Source organism: Panthera pardus, unplaced genomic scaffold (genome assembly GCF_024362965.1).
Source record: "Panthera pardus isolate Hobbes unplaced genomic scaffold, ASM2436296v1 HiC_scaffold_15, whole genome shotgun sequence".
Lineage (NCBI taxonomy): Eukaryota > Metazoa > Chordata > Mammalia > Carnivora > Felidae > Panthera > Panthera pardus.
Genome location: NW_026526710.1, coordinates 24,828,791 through 24,849,200, shown reverse-complemented (window position 1 = coordinate 24,849,200; position 20,410 = coordinate 24,828,791). Strand labels below are relative to the sequence as shown.

At 46.8% G+C, this 20,410-nt stretch overlaps 2 gene segments (V, D, J or C); both read left to right on the top strand.

Moving 5' to 3' along the window:
* Positions 1 to 20,410, top strand: part of LOC109261535 (immunoglobulin lambda variable 1-40-like) — a 114,619-nt gene that overhangs the window by 54,803 nt on the left and 39,406 nt on the right.
* On the top strand, positions 14,321 to 14,901 carry LOC128777057 (immunoglobulin lambda variable 1-40-like). The segment is given in 2 exon segments: positions 14,321 to 14,383; positions 14,495 to 14,901. Coding segments are annotated over 2 exon segments (438 nt in total).

Genomic DNA, 20,410 nt, shown 5'->3' with positions numbered 1-20,410 from the left:
CTCACAGCCTGAACAGAAGCTCTCCCCCTCTCCTCAGTGCTGTGGGAACCTTGGAGGAAGGTGAGCTCTGGAAACCCGGGAGAAATCACGTAACAGGAAAGGACACAGAATCCTACACAGAAGGGTCCACATATCCGGTGGTACTCATCACTGCACTGGGCATGATCTTGATCTAAGTGGACTTTTGGTAGAGACACCACCTCCTTCCTGACCCATGACCCATACAGGCGGCCATGGACTGAGTCTCCCTGAGGAGTCTGAGTAGAGCATCCAGTCTGGCTTAGGTTATGGGAGGTTCCCTAGAGGGACACCTGGACTGACCCTTGTCAGAGTGCAGTGGACAGTGCAATGGGGACACAGGAGCTGTCTTTGGTGGACTTGCCTACCAGTTGAAACAATGGCGGCTCTGAGTCCGAACACCAGGGGGCTCACAGGAGCTGTGGGTTCCTGTGGGTTCAGGGCTGATGAGAACTGAAACCTGCCACCTGTACTGTCAGTGCCCCCTGCACACAGCTCACAACTGTGTCCTCCTCACCCTTTGGCCTGAAACAGCCCCCCCTCGACCAGCCCCCTGACATCCTCAGGCAGAGGGAACTGACACAGGCCCAGGGAGGGGTCAGAGAGCTGGGGTCTCATTTGCATGGAGGGGGCCCTCCCTCCCTCAGAAGATGAAGAGGGGAACGGAGAGGTTAGGGGAGGCTCTGCTCAGCTGTGAGGCACAGAAGACAGAATCGGTGATGACCACCACCATGGCCTGGTCTCCTTTCCTTCTCACTCTCCTCGCTCACTGCACAGGTAACTGGATGAGGGCACACAGGAAAGGGCTCTAGGAGGACATGTGGGTCCTGCTTCCACTCCCTTGTATCCAGACCCCAGCAACACCCTCTCTGTGTTTCTACCCCTTCCAGGTTCCTGGGCCCAGTCAGTGTTGACTCAGCCGCCCTCAGTGTCGGGGTCCCTGGATCAGAGGGTCACCATCTCCTGCACTGGAAGCAGCTCCAACATCGGGGGTGGTAATTATGTGAGCTGGTACCAACAAGTCCCAGGAACGGCCCCCAGTCTCCTGATTTATGAGAATAACAAACGACCCTCCGGGGTCCCCGATCGATTCTCTGGCTCCAAGTCTGGCAGCTCAGGCTCCCTGACCATCACTGGGCTGCAGGCTGACGACGAGGCTGATTATTATTGTGCATCGTGGGATGATAGTCTCAGTGCTCACACAGAGCTCCAGGCCTGTGGGGAAGTGAGACAAAAACCTGCTGTGCCCACAGTGAAGGGCTTTCCTTCTTCAGCCCCACTTTCTGTCAAAACTGTTGCTTCCCTCTTTGTTTAGCCTAAAACTGACCCTGAAACCAAACCCAATGAACCGCCTCTAGTATCTGTCCTTTTCCTGTCAATTCTGTCCCCAAAGCCTGTCCTTACATGCACACATTTTCTGTTTCATACAAGCTGATCAGAAATTCCTGGATGCTGGGGCAGGTTGTCCTGGGGACCAGTGTCTCTGAGGGTTGTGCCTGTCTGCTACGCCTACCATATGACGATACCACACACTGGATGCCTACACCAAAGATAGTGAATTTCTCTCAGTTTGGAGCCTAAATGTCCACGTTCAAGGGGGTGGCAGGATTGATTTCCCCTGAGGTCACTCTCCTTGACTTGCAAGTGGTGACATTCGTCCTGGGTCCTCACGTGGCATTCCCATGTGTACTCACCCATGCTGCCTCTACCTCTTCTGTAAAGATGCCAGGCCTGTTTATGGGCGCAGCACCCTTATAACCTCATTACCACGATGACATCTTTTAATGCCTTTTCTCAAACAGTCACAATGTGGGTTCAGGATTCCATACAGGGTTTTGAGGGGCACAGATGAGTTCATATCAAGGTGTCAGGACAGACCCGGACACACAGTACAGCTGTCCAACTCAGGATAGTCATTGTCCACATGATATGCATGAATGGCATTTACTGAACCCTCACTACATGACGTATGTTGGTTTAGGAGCTCAAGTCGCAGTGCAGAAGTGACAAGGAGGGTCCCCAGGCTCAGGGAGCCGACACTGTCTGGGGAAGAAAGGGAACACACAGCAATACATTGTGCCTCACCCTGACTTCTCACATGACGACCGAATGTCTCTGCAGGCTCCGGTCACACCCACACGACACACCTTCTGCGTGACACAGACTTGTTCTCTGTCTCCCAACGATCAGCAGCCTCAGATTTCACGTGACTCGATCACATCACCCCTCCATCAGCCCTGACGCTATTGGGCGACAAGGGAAGGGATTGTGCGATTGGTTTGGATAACACAGTGCGTGTCTTGTGGGAATTGAACTCAGTCCCTGACTAACCACGTAGCTTGGAAGTTTGGGGTCCAGATCAGAGAGGCAGATGATAGAACTTTGAACAACCAGGTCCCCACCATATGCATCGTCTTCCCTCCATCGTCTTTGTAATTCAGGTTGGGACATGGTCTGTGGGCTCCGGCATCTGCGGAGGAGACACGGGCCAGGTGGTTCCCATCTCATAAAACTACAGCTCGGGCCCCTGTCCATTCTGACATCTGCACCTGGTCAGCTCAGGCCAACACACACTCCCAGGCACAAGGTGCTGATGTGAAACGGAGGCAGGCCCAGGAGAGGTGGAGAGCATTAATAAAAGCAAATGCTTTGTTTTCTTAGAGACTTTAAAAAGAATTCAGAGTGTTCACTGTTTTTGATCCTAGGAAAAAGATGTATACATTTCAAATGGCTCTGTAAGAAAACAATCACTGAATTCAGGTAATAACATAAAAGGTAACTTAAATAAATGGTGAAATATTTTCTTTCCTAAAGACCCTGGCTCAAAACTTTAGCAATAAGTAGACAGGTTGCGCAAGCACTTTATCGCTGCTTCTTTTTAGGTTTCCTTTGAGAAGGCGTGTGGGCAGGTACAAGCACGGGTGCCATGCAGATCCTTCTGAGACTGCAACGGGGGAGAAGACGTGGCAAACCCCCAGCAACTCAGTGTGCCACCCGGGACACCTGCTCCTTCTCTGAACAGGCTCTTTGACAGCAGAGATGAGCCTCACGTCCAGGCTTCATGGTCCTGAGGACTCAGAAGGCTGCCTAGTCTGGTTGTGGCAGTCACTTCTTTCTGTTCGGGAAAGTGTAACAAACTTTGGCGTGAAAAACATGGGCTGCCACTAACAGCTCCCGGGTGGAGGCCCCAGTTGGGTTTCCGGTGACACCCAGTCCTCAGGGTCTCCTCCTAGTTCTCTTGTTCCGGGTCAGGCTACTCATCATCCATGCTACTAAATGTAAAAACTGTACAACAGTCAACATGTGAAATAGTCAATATGTGAAACAGGAGGCAAGAAAAGAGTGATAAAGGAATTTAACTTCTTTAAATCTAAATCTGGATTTAAGAAGAGAACAAAATAAGATAACAAAAATGATATTAAATTAAATATATTACACAAGGATATTAAATTATATTACATTTAAATGCACCAATTGTTCTAGTTACAGACATGGATTGACATAACGGATCAAAAGGGCCACTCTTCAAATAAAGATACATATAGGATGAATTTAAAAGAATGGTAAATGGGGCGCCTGAATGGCTCAGTCAGTTAGGTGTCTGACTTCGGCACAGGTCATGATCTCCTAGTTCATGAGTTCAGGCTCTGCGATGGGCTCTATGCTGACAGCTCGGAGCCTTCACCTGTTTCAGATTCTGTGTCTCCCTCTCTCTCTGCCCCCCCCCCCCTTGCTCACACTCTGTCTTTCTCTGTCTCTCAAAGATGAAAAAACTTCAAAGAGTTTTAAACTACAATAAAAGAAAAGAATGGTAAAGAAAAGTATATCTTGAAACAATGCAAGGACAGAAAGCTGTGGTTATATAAGTGTCACGTAAAGCGAAGGACTTGGCGGTTACAAGGGCTGAGTGCAGAGGGGGGCAATGGCCTGACTGCTGGTGCGTCAGGTACCCTGAAGGTGCCCATCCTGCCATCCACCACCTGACCACCCTGCCTGCCCTCCAGGCCCCTCTCCATCTCCTGCAGCAGCTCCCCGGGGGAATCCAGCTTTTCCCCAGTGCTCCCCCATCCTGCACCACAGCCAGGGTATCCGGGAGGCCAACCCCTAGGTCCCTACCTGCTCCCTACCCACCACCTGCTCCTGGCATCCCTCCTGTGAATCCCTTGGCACCTGGCATGGTAAGACCAGGAATGCCGATGCAAAGAAGATGTGGAAGAAAATGAAGAAAGTTCTTACAGATATACAAAACCACAAGCATGGCAAGCATTCCTCCTCCTCCTCCTCCTTCTCCTCCTCCTCCTCCTCCTCCTCCTCCTCCTCCTTCTCCTCCTTCTCCTCCTTCTCTTCTACAGCACTGTTTCTGACTGAGTACAGGGCCTGGACCCTTCCCTCAAGCCTTTCTGGTTCTGCTCTCCGACCAAGAATCAGATGCCATCTTTGTACTGGGGAAAATTAGCCCCATCCCCCTCCTCCTTCACCCCTCTCTGAGCCTTACTCTGCTGTTCAGCCATGGCTGGCCGGGGGAATTGGATAAGAATGACCATGGGTTAGTAAAGACTGTCTTCTCACTACTTGGATGGACATTTCAGCTGATGAGTTTAGTAGAACTCTTTTTGGCAGATGATGAGTCTTCGCAGCTAACTACTGAAGACGAGTATAAGAGATGTCAAATGTGATTTTTTAACCTGTTTTGCAATATTCATGGTGTTGTGGGAAGTGATACGGAGTTTTAATTATGGAAAAGAGAAACTTTACCATTGTAGTGATGGTGGGCAAACGTTGGTCATTTACTGGCAAATATATTTCCCAGCAGGACTTTACTGACCCTACTAACTGGAAGGCTGCTGGGAAATGGAGTCCATTGGGTTGATAAGCTTTGCCTGCCCTTTTGGAACCTAATCTCACTGGTGTCTCAGGCCCTTCGCTTTCTCCAGCTCTCATTTAATCCAAATAAAGCTCTTTATCCAAGGAAGAAAGGAAGGGAGGAAAGAAGGAAAGAGGAAAGTGAGAGAGATAGGGAGAGAAAGAGAGAGAAAGAAAAGAAAACAAAAGGAAAGAAAAGAAGAAAGAAAGAAAGAAAGAAAGAAAGAAAGAAAGAAAGAAAGAAAGAGAGACAGGAGAGGAAGAAAAACAACATGAGAGGCAACTACTGTCACTGACCCTTTAAATTTCCTCTGTGCTCAGAGTCAGACCCTCAGACCGTCCAGGGTCTCCAAGGCCTCCCTGTCTGTTTCTCACCGGCAGTCCTGGGGGTGACAGAGAAAGCTTTCTGTCTCAGGTCCCATGGGCCTGCAGCCGTATGTCAGAACTGATGTTTCTGCCCCATGTTGAGCACTAACAATATGGCTCATCCTCAGGCTGCAGGCTGAGAAGGTCCTAGAGGCCTTGTTCCTAGAGTGGGAGCCAGAGAACCGAGCTGAGATCTCCGAGGGCCCATTTCTTCTGAGCACCACAGTTGTGGTAACGCTGAGAGAAAACTCCTGGAAGCAGCCTGCATAATTTGCTCCAACACTGTTGCTAATTCCTGTACAGGTGAGGGTCACCTTGTGCCCCTGAAACCCTGACAGGGAGGCCTCCTGTGTCGGGGCACACTGTGCCCAGGACCCTGCAACAGAGCAGTGGAGACACGGACAGGCAGGTCCTGAGGGAATGCCTCCAGCTTGTTCTTCAAAAGAGGGGAAGAAGGAGCCCAGCACACCCCAGCCCATAATCACTCGCCTTGCTTTCCACAGCCAGTCACCTAAGCGGAGAACAAGGCGGGTGAGGAGAGGGGTCCAGGTCAAGGTGGAGACAGCCCAGGCTGTGCCCCTGACTGAGCCCACCAGTGAGAGAACTGCACAAAGCCTCTCTCATCCCCTCCCCACTTGGGAGAGCAGAGAGGAATCCTTCATGCAAATCACTCCCCTCCTGGGTCCCTAAACCTAATCACTGAATATGGTGACAGCTGAGAGTGGGGTGGGGCTGGGGAGCCAATTGGGGGCCCCGGTGAGCATAGAGCAGAGGGTACAAGGCAAGGTTCCAGGACTGGGTGCCCAGCTAAGACACCCCTCAGCCATCCCTGCACATCCCACAATGCATAGGGACAGACCTCCAGCGCTCCCTGCTGCCTCAGAGTTAGGGGGACTTACTTAGGACTGGGAGAAGGAACTGGAGTTGAGCAGAGAGAGGGACCCTCTGGACTTGAGCCTGCCTGGCACCCCACCCATCCCTACACAGGGTCGGGGGCTTCTGATCCCCCAAGTGCGACCTCCTGTGTCGCAGGCACCACCACACCTCAGTCCTTACTTCAGAGCTGTGGCTTCCTCAGCTAGAATCACTCTGTGCCCCCCCCACCACTTAGATAGTTGTGTTGTTGGGACGTCAGGTGAGGGACCCCCTCAGGGAAGTTGTGTCCTGCACTGAGGGATAAGAAGGGCAGAGGGCAGGCTCACCACTCCACAGGCTGTATCAGGAAGGCCTGAGGAGACATCCCATCTCTTTGTCATGTCAGGACACTTCCCACCCAGGCAAGCCAGTCCCCATAATCCCCTGCACCTGCCCCCATCCTCACACTTCATGGGGCAGGGTCCGTTAACAAGAATGCACATGAGATTCTTCAAGGACACACTGTAATTAGAAACAGGTGACATGTGCCTCTCATGGTGCCTTTTCCCAAGAGCACCCATAGGCGATAGTCAGCAACACAGTCATCCCAGGATGCAGCCAGGAAGCCCCAGTGGTGAAGGAGACACTGGAGGTGACTGGGTCCCCGGCACCAGATGGGTTTCCCTTCCAGACGGGACTGCACATTTGGGAAACGCAGAAGCTTGGGAATTGTAAGGACAGAGCTCATCCCATGACCCAGAAGATCCTGGTGCTCTAAGCGCTCCTTTCTCAGTGTGCAATGTATTATAATTACTGACACCAGATCCCTCTCTAGTCCTTCTCTGTGTCACACAAGGTTCTACTCCTACTGTAAATATTCACGCAATTATTTTCCCCAGTGTTTATCTAAACCATCTCTGCACTCTTCATGACAACATCTAGGATCCTACATCTAGGATACATCCTACATCTAGGATATATCTTCTGGGGTTTATATCATATATATGTGTATATAAATATATATATATATACACACACATATATATACATATACATGTATATATATATATACATACATATATACATATACATGTATATATATACAAATATATATGAAACACAAACTACGTATAAATAAAACATAAGATATTCTTATACACACACACACACTTCTAGTCATCGACTCTCAATTAACATAGAACCCTGTGCTCTAGTCCTATAAATATTCAATGCTTCCCATTGAATACCTCCCATGAAACATCTCCTCCTTGTCTGTCATAGTGAGTCAGATGAAAACCCAACATGCTCCACAACCTTGAAAGTTTTGTTTGTCCTTTCAGCACTGAGTGTCTGCAGCCTACCGGTACTGAGCTGGTGCCCAGGAAAGGTTTTTGAATTAAAAAGAATACATCAGTGAATAAAAAAAGAAAAAATACACATATCCACATTCTTTACCTTATTGCCAAAACTAGTAACTCTTCTTTCATTTGAATCATCATAATCCATACACATTTTTAAGCACAGAGATGGAGGTCATCTTAGACAAACCCTTACACCTCACACACAGCCTCCAGGTAATTCCTAAATCCTGGGATCTCCACAATGAATATAATGCTAAAATGTCCACACTACCCAAAGCACTCTATAAATTCAATGCAATCCCCTTAAAAAATCCAATGACATTTTGCACAAATATTAAAAAAAAAACACAAACTTTGTATAGAACCAGAAAATACCCCAAATTGCCAAAGCAATCTTGAGAAGGAACAAACCTCGGGACACGATTCTTCACACTTTGAAATTATATTACAAAGCTGTAGTCATGAAAACCAACGTGGTATTGTTCTCAGGAGACACATAGATTGATGCCATAGATAAAAAGACCAGAAAAGTCATTCAAGTTCTTCTTGACCACCAGGGAAGACATAGGCTGAAAACGGTCCTTTGCAAGGTCTCCGGAACAGAGCTACCATGGATTTGGGAAGGATTTCAGAAAGAATATACATGAATCCTAGAGCAGATGCCCCAAATGGGATCCTTAGGATCTCACTGATATTTCCTGATGCACTTTGGGAGAGAAAACTGGAATGACTCAGATGTCTGACAAAGAGCACATTGACATAGATGCCGGGATAGAGTGTGAATCAACACACTCCATCTGGGTAAGAAGCACATGTAAAGAATGATCTCATCAGGGTCAGGTCCCATCTGCCAAAGTTCCCCATGGGAGCTGCCCTCTGCTCTCTGCTGTTTCCTGCATTGGCACGGACGCCTGGAGCCCTGCCTCCGCTGTCATATCCAGTTAACTCCTTCCCCTATTGGTACACATTTACTGTTAGAGGAATGTGTGTAGAGACAACACCTCAGGCCTGACCCATGAACAGTCAAGGGAGCCATGGACAGGCTCACCCCCAGGAGTCTGAGTAGAACAGAGAGTCTGCCCTGAGGTGTTGGGGGGCCACGTGGGGAGACCTGGTCTAACGCTTAGGTAGAGGAGAGTGGCTAGAGCAGTGGGGAGGCAGAAGTGGTCTCTGATGGGCTCTGCTCATGTCATACAATGGCATGTCTGTGTCTGGACACTAAGGGGCACTCAAGGACTGTTTCTGAGGGGTCACGGTAGACCAGAGCTGAGTCCTGCCACCTGCCACTGTCTGTGCCCTCTGCTCAGGGCTCACATCTGTGACCTCCCCACCCGCTGCCCTGAAATTGCCCCTCCCTTGCCCATCCCCCTGACATCCTCAGGCAGAGGCACCCATAGAAGTCAGTGAGGAGTCAGAAAACAGGGGGGTCGCATTTGCATGGTTGGGCCCTCCCCCTCTCAACAGATCAAGAGGTGAAGGGAGAGGTGAAGGGAGACTCTGCTCAGCTGTGAGGCAACAGAAGGCAGGATCGGTGCTGACCTCCGCCATGGCCTGGTCCCCTCTCCTCCTCACCCTCCTCGCTCACTGCACAGGTGACTTGATGTGGGGACACGGGAAGGGGTCCTGGAAGCACAAGTGTGTGCCTGATTCCTCCTCTTGTCTCTAGACCCCAGGAATATCCTCTCTGTTGTTTCTCTTTCCAGGGATTTGGGCTCAGTCGGGGCCGAATCAACCATCCTCAGTGTCTGGGGCCCTGGGCCAGAGGGTCACCATCTCCTGCACTGGAGTTGGTAGTTACGTGCACTGGTACCAACAAATCCCAGGAATGGCCCCCAAAGCCATCATCTATGATAATAGCAACCGACCCTCAGGGGTCCCTGATCGATTCTCCGGCTCCAAGTCTGGCAGCACAGGCACCCTGACCATCACTGGGCTCCAGGCTCAGGACGAGGCTGATTATTACTGCTCATCGTGGGACAATAGTGTAAAAGCTCACACAATGCTCTAGGCCTGTGGGGAAGTGAGACAAAAAGTAGTTACGCATCTGTAAAGAGGGAAACACATCAGCAGTTGCCTCCTCAGCTTAGCCTGTGATTCTGCTCATTCCGTGGCTGATGACTTGGACACAGGTCCATGCAAGGGCACCTCCCATGAGTGAGGTTCCTCCTGTCCTTTCTGTCCTCAAAGTCACGCTCAGAAAACCCTTTCGACACAGAGTCTTGATGGAAGACAAATCTCTTGTTTTATCAGCTGAGGTATTTTACTTCTAGGCCAGAACATATCAATTTTTCCTTCTGATATAAAAAGAAATGAAGCATTTTTATTCTTTCTCTGAACTCTACCCATGTGGTGCCTGAAATACGTAAGCCTTACTTGCATCTGGTACTATTATCTCCATGGCAGTGGCTAGTCTCTTCTTCTTATTTATTATTTGTGAAAAATGCCAATTTAAAATTATAAAATTATGAGGATAAGTTTCATAAATTTTGTCCATAGGAAAAACCCTGCACTTCAATGTTTATAACAACTGATTCCTAATCACTAAAGCCTGAAAGCACCCTAAACTTGCACATGGATATTTATTCTAGGTTTAAAATAATCACCCAAACCAGGAACCAACTAAGAAGTCACCAAGGAGGTGCCACTTTTATAAATAATTTGATAATTATATCAAACATTGAAAGAAGCAAAACTCTGCAAACATCTGTAGGTCGCGGGAGTGCTAAACGCTGAAAAAGAATTAATCATGTGAACAGCAGAAAACACTCTGAGCAACAGAATTATTCTATATGATATTAATGACACTTAAATGACACTCTGTCATTGTCTGTCATTGTCTCCCAAACAAACGCAAGCAAATCAGTGCACAACCACCACACATACCCGTGTGAGCACACACACAAGGACAGGGTTTGTCTAGGAGCTCACGAGCCAACTTAAAGGGCCCCCATGAGGCAAAACTAGAAAGATTTCAACCACAGGAACATAAAAGGATTGGGTTGTAACTCAGTGTCTACACATATGTCTGTCGTCCATATTGTTAACTGATGGTATAAATATATGGAATCACACGAGACACATTCCCGCCCAGAGATTTCATGGAACAGGTGTAAACCCTTGGCTTGAATGACATCAGGCATAACCCCCACTCAGTAAGTATGCACAAAGGCACCAACAAGAGGGAGAGTCTGGAGAAGTGTCACAGTAAGAGAAGCTTAAGGACAATTCACAACTCAATGTCGCAAAGAATCATAAACTGGATCATACAACAGAAAAAGGACATTAGGGAAAAACTAAGAAATTCTGAATAAACTGTGGATATTAATTGTTACGTGGTGAACTGTGTCTCCAAAAATTCATGTGATTAAAAGTTCTAAAAACTCCCATATTTCAGGATGAGACTCTATTTGGAAATGAGACTGTTGCCGATGTAATTGCCAGGGTGAGACCAGTAAACTGTAACTGCATGTGTTCTAGGCTTTCTCTGTCTTTGTTTTTCCTCTCACTCGGCCTGCAATGATGTTGAAAAAAGCCTATGAACCCATCCTACCTCGTCCAGAGAACCCTGGTATTACCGGAAAAAATCTAGACATTTTGTTGTCTTTTCACTGTTAACCCATGGAACATTTACCAAATAAAGATAATAGGGTTGAATGTGAGTGGGATTCCCTTTCCTGAATTCCCCTTGATGGATGAGCAGAGAACAAATTTCTAAGAAGATAGATTCCCTTGTACTGTATAATGGTTTATATCAATGTTCATCCTGAGAACACTTACAAAACTGGACCAATAGAGAGGCAAACAGGTCATAAGTATACCAAAGAAGAAAATAAATTCCAGACTAAGTATAAAGGCCTGGTCAAAACCCAGATTGGGAATTCAGTACAGTGGATACTTCTCTGCGGAGAACAGGTAGTCTTTTGACAAACAGAGACTTCAGATGCCCCAGAGCCTGTACCATGGAGGTGGTGGGATAACAGGAGACTCTCACAATACAGCAACAACAGCAAAAAGTATTCAAAGTTCAAGGATAACCCCCATGGACTTTTTATCACATATGAACCGGGAGTGAACCTGGGAAATATGAGGCCTTGAAATTGGTTTCGATTGGAGACTGGTAGGGGTGCCTGGATGATTCAGTCAGTTAAGCTTCAGACTTTGGCTCAGGTCATGATCTCGTGGTTCGTGAGCGGAAGCCCTGCCTGGGGCTCTGGGCCACAGAATCAGAGCCTGGAGCTTGCTTTTGATTCTGCATCTCCCGCTCTCTCTCTGTACCTCCCTGCTCTCTCTCTCTCTCTCTCTCTCTATGTCTCTCTTTGTTCTTTCTCTCTGTCCTCTCTCTCTTAAAAAAAATAAACATTAAAACAAATTTAGATCGGAGACTGGTAGCGATGCCAGGCCCCTGCAGCAAGCAAACCCAATGTCAGGGAACACTACTATGTCCAGGAACATAAACATTGTAAAATAAGCCCTATGTTGACAAGCCTGGATGTTGTCAGTGACCTGAAGAAAATTAATGTCTCCATCCCAAGCACCCAGAAGAGAATCTACTCATGCTCCTTCCCTGAGTACTGAAAGCTCAAATATCTATCTGCAAAGGTCAGAGTGTCCTCTAGGGATGCTGTGTGTTGTCAGAGCAGCTGGGTGACCAGGACCGGGGTCAGCGGTGGCCTGTTTGCATTAGCACTGAGAGAACTGGGCTGTGAGGCAGGCCAGAAGGAAAATACCCGAACAGGTATTTTCCAGACAGACCTTACTATCCGACAGAGCTCAGTCCCATGACCCAGAAGTTCCTGGTGCTCTAAGCCCTCCTTTCTCAGTGTGCAATGTATTATAATTACTCACACCAGATCCTTCCCTAGGCCTTCTCTGTGTCACACAAGGTTCTACTCATATGTAAATATTCACACAATTATTTTCCCCAGTGGTTTATCTAATCCATCTCTGCACTGTTCATGACAATACAACTAGGATATATCTCCTGGGATTTGTATCATACACACACACACACACACACACACACACATATATATATATATATATATACACATACATATATATGTATATATAAAAATGTATGAAACACAAACTACATATATATAAAACATAAGATACAGTTACATACACACATACACACTTCTAGTCATCGACTCTTGGTTAACATAGAACCGTGTGCTCTAGCGTATAAATATTTAATCCTTCCCATTGAATCCCTCACAAGAAACATCTCCTCCTTGTCTATCATAGTGAGTCACATGAAAACCCAACATGCTCCACGACCTTGACAGTTTTGTTTGTCCTTGCAACACTGAGTGTCTGCAGCTTACCGATACTTCGCTGGTGCTCAGGAAAGGTTTTTGATTTTTAAAGAATACATCAGTGAAAAAAAGGAAAAATGCACATATCCACATTCTTTACCTTATTGCCAAAACTAGTATCTCTTCTATCATTTGAATCATGATAATCCATCCACATTTTTAAGCACAGAGATGGAGGTCATCTTAGACAAACACGTAGACCTCACACACAGCCTCCAGGTAATTCCTAAATCCAGGGATCTCCACAATAAATATAATGCTAAAATGTCCACACTACCAAAAGCACTCTATAAATTCAATGCAATCCCCATAAAAATTCCAATGAAGTTTTGCACAGAGATAAAAAAAAAAAAACCTGAATTTTGTATAGAACCAGTAAAGACCCCAAATTGCCAAAGCAATCTTGAGAAGGAACAAACCTCGAGACACCATACTTCGCACTTTCAAATTATATTACAAAGCTGTAGTCATGAAAACAAATGTGGTATTGTTCTCAGGAGACACATAGATTCATGCCATAGAATAAAAACACCAGAAAGTCATTCAAGTTCTTCTTGACCACCAGGGAAGACAAAGGTTGAAAACAGGACCTTTGCAAGGTCTCCGGAACAGAGCTACCATGGATTTGGGAAGGAATTCAGAAAGAGTATACATGAATCCTAGAGCAGATGCCCCAAATGGGATCCTTAGGATCTCACTGATATTTCCTGATGCACTTTGGGAGAGAAAACTGGAATGACTCAGACGTCTGACAAAGAGCACATTGACATAGATGCCGGGATAGAGTGTGAATTAACACACTCCATCTGGGTAAGAAGCACATCTAAGAACGATCTCATCAGGGTCAGGTCCCATCTGCCAAAGTTCCCCATGGGAGCTGCCCTCTGCTCTCTGCTGCTTCCTGCATTGGGATGGGTGCCTGAACCCCTGCCTCCGCTGTCATATCCAGTTAACTCCTTCCCCTATTGGTACACATTTACTGTTAGAGGAATGTGTGTAGAGACAACTCTTCAGTCCTGATCCATGAACAGTCAAGGGAGCCATGGACAGGCTCACCCCCAGGAGTCTAAGTAGAACAGAGAGTCTGCCCTGAGGTGATGGGGGGCCACGTTGGGAGACCTTGTCTAACGCTTAGAGGAGAGTGGCTAGAGCAGTGGGGAGGCAGAAGTGGTCTCTGATGGGCTCTGCTCATGTCATACAATGGCATGTCTGTGTCTGGACACTAAGGGGCACTCAAGGCCTGTTTCTGAGGGGTCACGGTAGATCAGAGATGAGAACTGCCACCTGCCACTGCCTGTGCCCTGTGCTCAGGCCTCACATCTGTGACCTCCCCACCCCTGCCCTGAAATTGCCCCTACCCTGCCAATCCCCCTGACATCCTCAGACAGAGGCACCTAAAGAAGTCGGTGAGGAGTCAAAAAACAGGGTGGTCGCATTTGCATGGTTGGGCCCTCCCCCTCTCAACAGATCAAGAGGTGAAGGGAGAGGTTAAGGGAGGCTCTGCTCAGCTGTGAGGCAACAGAAGGCTGTTCAGAGGATCGGTGCTGACCTCCACCATGGCCTGGTCACCTCTCCTCCTCACCCTCCTCGCTCACTGCACAGGTGACTTGATGTGGGGACACGGGAAGGAGTTCTGGAAGCACAGGTGTGGGCCTGATTCCTCCTCTTGTCTCTAGACTCCAGGAATATCCTCTCTGTTGTTTCTCTTCCCAGGGATTTGGGCTCAGTCGGGGCTGACTCAACCATCCTCAGTGTCTGGGGCCCTGGGCCAGAGGGTCACTATCTCCTGCACTGGAGTTGGTAGTTACGTGGATTGGTACCAGCAAATCCCAGGAATGGCCCCCAAAACCATCATCTATGATAATAGCAACCGACCCTCAGGGGTCCCTGATCGATTCTCCGGCTCCAAGTCTGGCAGCACAGGCACGCTGACCATCACTGGGCTCCAGGCCGAGGACGAGGCTGATTATTACTGCTCATCGTGGTACAGCAGTGGCAGTGCTTACACAGTGGTCCAGGCCTGTGGGGAAGTGAGACAAAAACCTAGTTACTCATCTGTAAAGAGGGAAACACATCAACAGTTGCCTCCTGAGCTTAGCCTGTGATTCTGCTCATTCCGTGGCTGATGACTTGGACGCAGGTCCATGCAAGGGCACCTCCCGTGAGTGAGGTTCCTGCTGTCCTTTCTGTCCTCAAAGTCACTCTCAGAAAACCCTTCCGACACAGTCTTGATGGAAGACAAATCTCTTGTTTTATCAGCTCAGGTATTTTACTTCTAGGCCAGATCATATCAATTTTTCCTTCTGATATAAAAATAAATGACACATTTTTATTTTTTCTCTGAACTCTACCCATGTGGTCCCTGAAGAATAAGTCAGCCTTACTTGCATCTGGTACTATTATCTCCATGGCAGTGGCTAGTCTTTTCTTCTTATCTATTATTTGTGAAAAAATGCCAATTTAAAATTGTAAAATTATGAAGATAAGTTTCAAAACTTTTGTCCATAGGAAAAACCCTGCACTTCAATGTTTATAACAACTGATTCCTAATCACAAAAGCCTGAAAGCACCCTAAACATGGCACATGGATATTTATTCTAGGTTTAAAATAATCACCCAAACCAGGAACTAACTAAGAGGACAACCAGGAGGTGCCACTTTTATAAATAATTTAATAATTATATCCAACATTGGAAGAAGCAAAACTCTGCAAAAATCTGTAGGTCGTGGGGGTGCTAAATGCTGAAAAAGAATTAGTCGTGTGAACAGAGGAAAACATTCTGAGCCACAGAATTATTCTATATGATACTAAAGGCCCTTCAATGACACTCTGTCCTTGTCTGGCATTGTCTCCAAAACAAACGCAAGCAAATCAGCGCATAACCACCACACATACCCGTATGAGCACACACACAAGGACAGGGTTTGTCTAGGAGCTCACGAGCCAACTTAAAGGGCCCCCATGAGGCAAAACTAGAAAGATTTCAACCACAGGAACATAAAAGGATTGGGTTGTAACTCAGTGTCTACACATATGTCTGCCATCCATATTGTTAACTGATGGTATAAATAAATGGAATCAGATGAGACACATTCCCGTGCAGAGATTTCATGGAACAGGTGTAAACCCTTGGCTTGAATGACGTCAGGCATAACCCCCACTCAGTAAGTATGCACAAAGGCACCAACAAGAGGGACAGTCTGAAGAAGTGTCACAGTAAGAGAAGCTTAAGGACAATTCACAACTCAATGTCGCAAAGAATCATAAACTGGATCATACAACAGAAAAAGGACATTAGGGAAAAACTAAGAAATTCTGAATAAACTGTGGATATTAATTGTTACGTGGTGAACTGTGTCTCCAAAAATTCATGTGATTAAAAGTTCTAAAAACTCCCATATTTCAGGATGAGACTCTATTTGGAAATGAGACTGTTGCCGATGTAATTGCCAGGGTGAGACCAGTAAACTGTAACTGCATGTGTTCTAGGCTTTCTCTGTCTTTGTTTTTCCTCTCACTCGGCCTGCAATGATGTTGAAAAAAGCCTATGAACCCATCCTACCTCGTCCAGAGAACCCTGGTATTACCGGAAAAAATCTAGACATTTTGTTGTCTTTTCACTGTTAACCCATGGAACATTTACCAAATAAAGATAATAGGGTTGAATGTGAGTGGGATTCCCTTTCCTGAATTCCCCTTGATGGATGAGCAGAGAACAAATTTCTAAGAAGATAGATTCCCTTGTACTGTATAATGGTTTATATCAATGTTCATCCTGAGAACACTTACAAAACTGGACCAATAGAGAGGCAAACGCGTCATAAGTATACCAGAGAAGAAAATAAATTCCAGACTAAGTATAAAGGCCTGGTCAAAACCCAGATTGGGATTTAAGTACAGTGGATACTTCTCTGCGGAGAACAGGTAGTCTTTTGACAAACAGAGACTTCAGATGCCCCAGAGCCTGTACCATGGAGGTGGTGGGATAACAGGAGACTCTCACAATACAGCAACAACAGCAAAAAGTATTCAAAGTTCAAGGATAACCCCCATGGACTTTTTATCACATATGAACCGGGAGTGAACCTGGGAAATATGAGGCCTTGAAATTGGTTTCGATTGGAGACTGGTAGGGGTGCCTGGATGATTCAGTCAGTTAAGCTTCAGACTTTGGCTCAGGTCATGATCTCGTGGTTCGTGAGCGGAAGCCCTGCCTGGGGCTCTGGGCCACAGAATCAGAGCCTGGAGCTTGCTTTTGATTCTGCATCTCCCGCTCTCTCTCTGTACCTCCCTGCTCTCTCTCTCTCTCTCTCTCTCTATGTCTCTCTTTGTTCTTTCTCTCTGTCCTCTCTCTCTTAAAAAAAATAAACATTAAAACAAATTTAGATCGGAGACTGGTAGCGATGCCAGGCCCCCGCAGCAAGCAAACCCAATGTCAGGGAACACTACTATGTCCAGGAACATAAACATTGTAAAATAAGCCCTATGTTGACCAGCCTGGACGTTGTTACTGACCTGAAGAAAATTAATGTCTCCATCCCAAGCACCCGGAAGAGGATCTACTCATGCTCCTTCCCTGAATACTGAAAGCTCAAATATCCATCTGCAAAGGTCAGAGTGTCCTCTAGGGATGCTGTGCGTTGTCAGAGCAGCTGGTGACCAGGACAGGGGTCAGCGGTGGCCTGTTCACATTGGCACTGAGAGGACTGGGCTCTGAGGCAGGCCAGCAGGAAAATACCCAAACAGGTATTTTCCAGACAGACCTTACTACCCGACAGAGCTCAGTCCCATGACCCAGAAGTTCCTGGTGCTCTAAGCCCTCCTTTTTCAGTGTGCAATGTTTTATAATTACTCATACCAGATCCTTCTTTAGTCCTTCTCTGTGTCACACAAGGTTCTACTCATATGTAAATATTCACACAATTATTTTCCCCAGTGGTTTATCTAATGCATCTCTCCACTGTTCATGACAATACAACTAGGATCTATCTCCTGGGATTTGTATCATATATATACACACATATACTTATATATGTGTATATATAAAAATGTATGAAACACAAACTACATATAAATAAAACATAAGATACAGTTACATGCGCACATACACACTTCTAGTCATCGACTCTTGGTTAACATAGAACCGTGTGCTCTAGTGTACAAATATTTAATCCTTCCCATGGAATACCTCACAAGAAACATCTCCTCCTTGTCTGTCATAGTGAGTCACATGGAAACCCAACATGCCCCACGACCTTGACAGTTTTGTTTGTCCTTGCAACACTGAGTGTCTGTAGCTTACAGAAACTTCGCTGGTGCTCAGGAAGGTTTTTGATTTTTAAAGAATACATCAGTGAAAAAAAGGAAAAATGCACATATCCACATTCTTTACCTTATTGCCAAAACTAGTATCTCTTCTATCATTTGAATCATGATAATCCATCCACATTTTTAAGCACAGAGATGGAGGTCATCTTAGACAAACACGTAGACCTCACACACAGCCTCCAGGTAATTCCTAAATCCAGGGATCTCCACAATAAATATAATGCTAAAATGTCCACACTACCAAAAGCACTCTATAAATTCAATGCAATCCCCATAAAAATTCCAATGAAGTTTTGCACAGAGATAAAAAAAAAAACCTAAATTTTGTAGAACCAGTAAAGACCCCAAATTGCCAAAGCAATCTTGAGAAGGAACAAACCTCGAGACACCATACTTCGCACTTTCAAATTATATTACAAAGCTGTAGTCATGGAAACAAATGTGGTATTGTTCTCAGGAGACCCATAGATTCATGCCATAGAATAAAAACACCAGAAAGTCATTCAAGTTCCTCTTGACCACCAGGGAAGACAAAGGTTGAAAACAGGACCTTTGCAAGGTCTCCGGAACAGAGCTACCATGGATTTGGGAAGGAATTCAGAAAGAATATACATGAATCCTAGAGCAGATGCCCCAAATGGGATCCTTAGGATCTCACTGCTATTTCCTGATGCACTTTGGGAGAGAAAACTGGAATGACTCAGACGTCTGACAATGAGCACATTGACATAGATGCCGGGATAGAGTGTGAATCAACACACTCCATCTGGGTAAGAAGCACATCTAAGAACAATCTCACCAGGGTCAGGTCCAAATTGCCAAGGCCCCCATGGGAGCTGCCCTCTGCTCTCTGCTGCTTCCTGCATTGGCACCGGCACCTGGAGCCCTGTGTCCGCTGTCATATTCAGTTAACTCCTTCCCCTTTTGATACACCTTTACTGTTAGAGGAATGTGTGTAGAGACAACTCCTCAGGCCTGACCCATTAAGAGTCAAGGGAGCCATGGACAGACTCATGTCCAGGAGTCTGAGTAGAACAGACAGTCTGCCCTGAGATGATTGGGGGCCACATGTGGGGACACCTGGTCTAGCCCTGAGGCAGGGCAGAGTGGCTAGAGCAGTGGGGAGGTAGAAGTGGTCTCTGATGGGCTGTGCTCACCTCATACACTGGCATGTCTGTGTCTGGACGCTAAGGGGCACTCAAGGCCTGTTTCTGAGGGGTCACGGTAGACCAGAGCTGAGAAGTGCCACCTGCAACTGTCTGTGCCCTGTCTCAGGGCTCACATCTGTGACCTCCCCACCCGCTGCCCTGAAATTGCCCCTCCCTTGCCCATCCCCCTGACATACTCAGACAGAGGCACCTAAAGAAGTCAGTGAGGAGTCAAAAAACAGGGGGGTCGCATTTGCATGCTTGGGCCCTCCCCCTCTCAACAGATCAAGAGGTGAAGGGAGAGGTTAAGGGAGGCTCTGCTCAGCTGTGAGGCAACAGAAGGCAGGATCGGTGCTGACCTCCGCCATGGCCTGGTCTCCTCTTCTCCTCAGCCTCCTCACTCACTGCACAGGTGACTTGATGTGGGGACACGGGAAGGGGTCCTGGAAGCACAAGTGTGCACCTGATTCCTCCTCTTGTCTCTAGACTCCAGGAATATCCTCTCTGTTGTTTCTCTTCCCAGGGATTTGGGCTCAGTCGGGGCCGAATCAACCATCCTCAGTGTCTGGGGCCCTGGGCCAGAGGGTCACTATCTCCTGCACTGGAGTTGGTAGTTACGTGGGTTGGTACGAACAAATCCCAGAAATGGCCCCCAAAGCCATCATCTATAGTAATAGCAACCGACCCTCAGGGGTCCCTGATCGATTCTCTGGCTCCAAGTCTGGCAGCACAGGCACTCTGACCATCAATGGGCTCCAGGCTGAGGACGAGGCTGATTATTACTGCTCATCGTGGGACAGTAGTCTAAAAGCTCACACAATGCTCTAAGCCTGTGGGGAAGTGAGACAAAAACCTAGTTACTCAACTGTAAAGAAGGGAAACACATCAGCAGTTGCCTTCTCAGCTCAGCCTGTGATTCTGCTCATTCTATGGCTGATGGCTTTGGCGCAGGTCCATGCAAGGGCACCTCCCATGAGTGAGGTTCCTCCTGTCCTCTGTCCTCAAAGTCACTCTCAGAAAACACTTCTGACACAAAGAGTCCTCATGAAAGAGAAACCTCTTTTTTATAAGCTGAGGTATTTAACTTTTAGGCCAGATCATATCAATTTTCCTTCTGACAGTAAAATAAATGAAGCATTTTCAGTTTTCCTC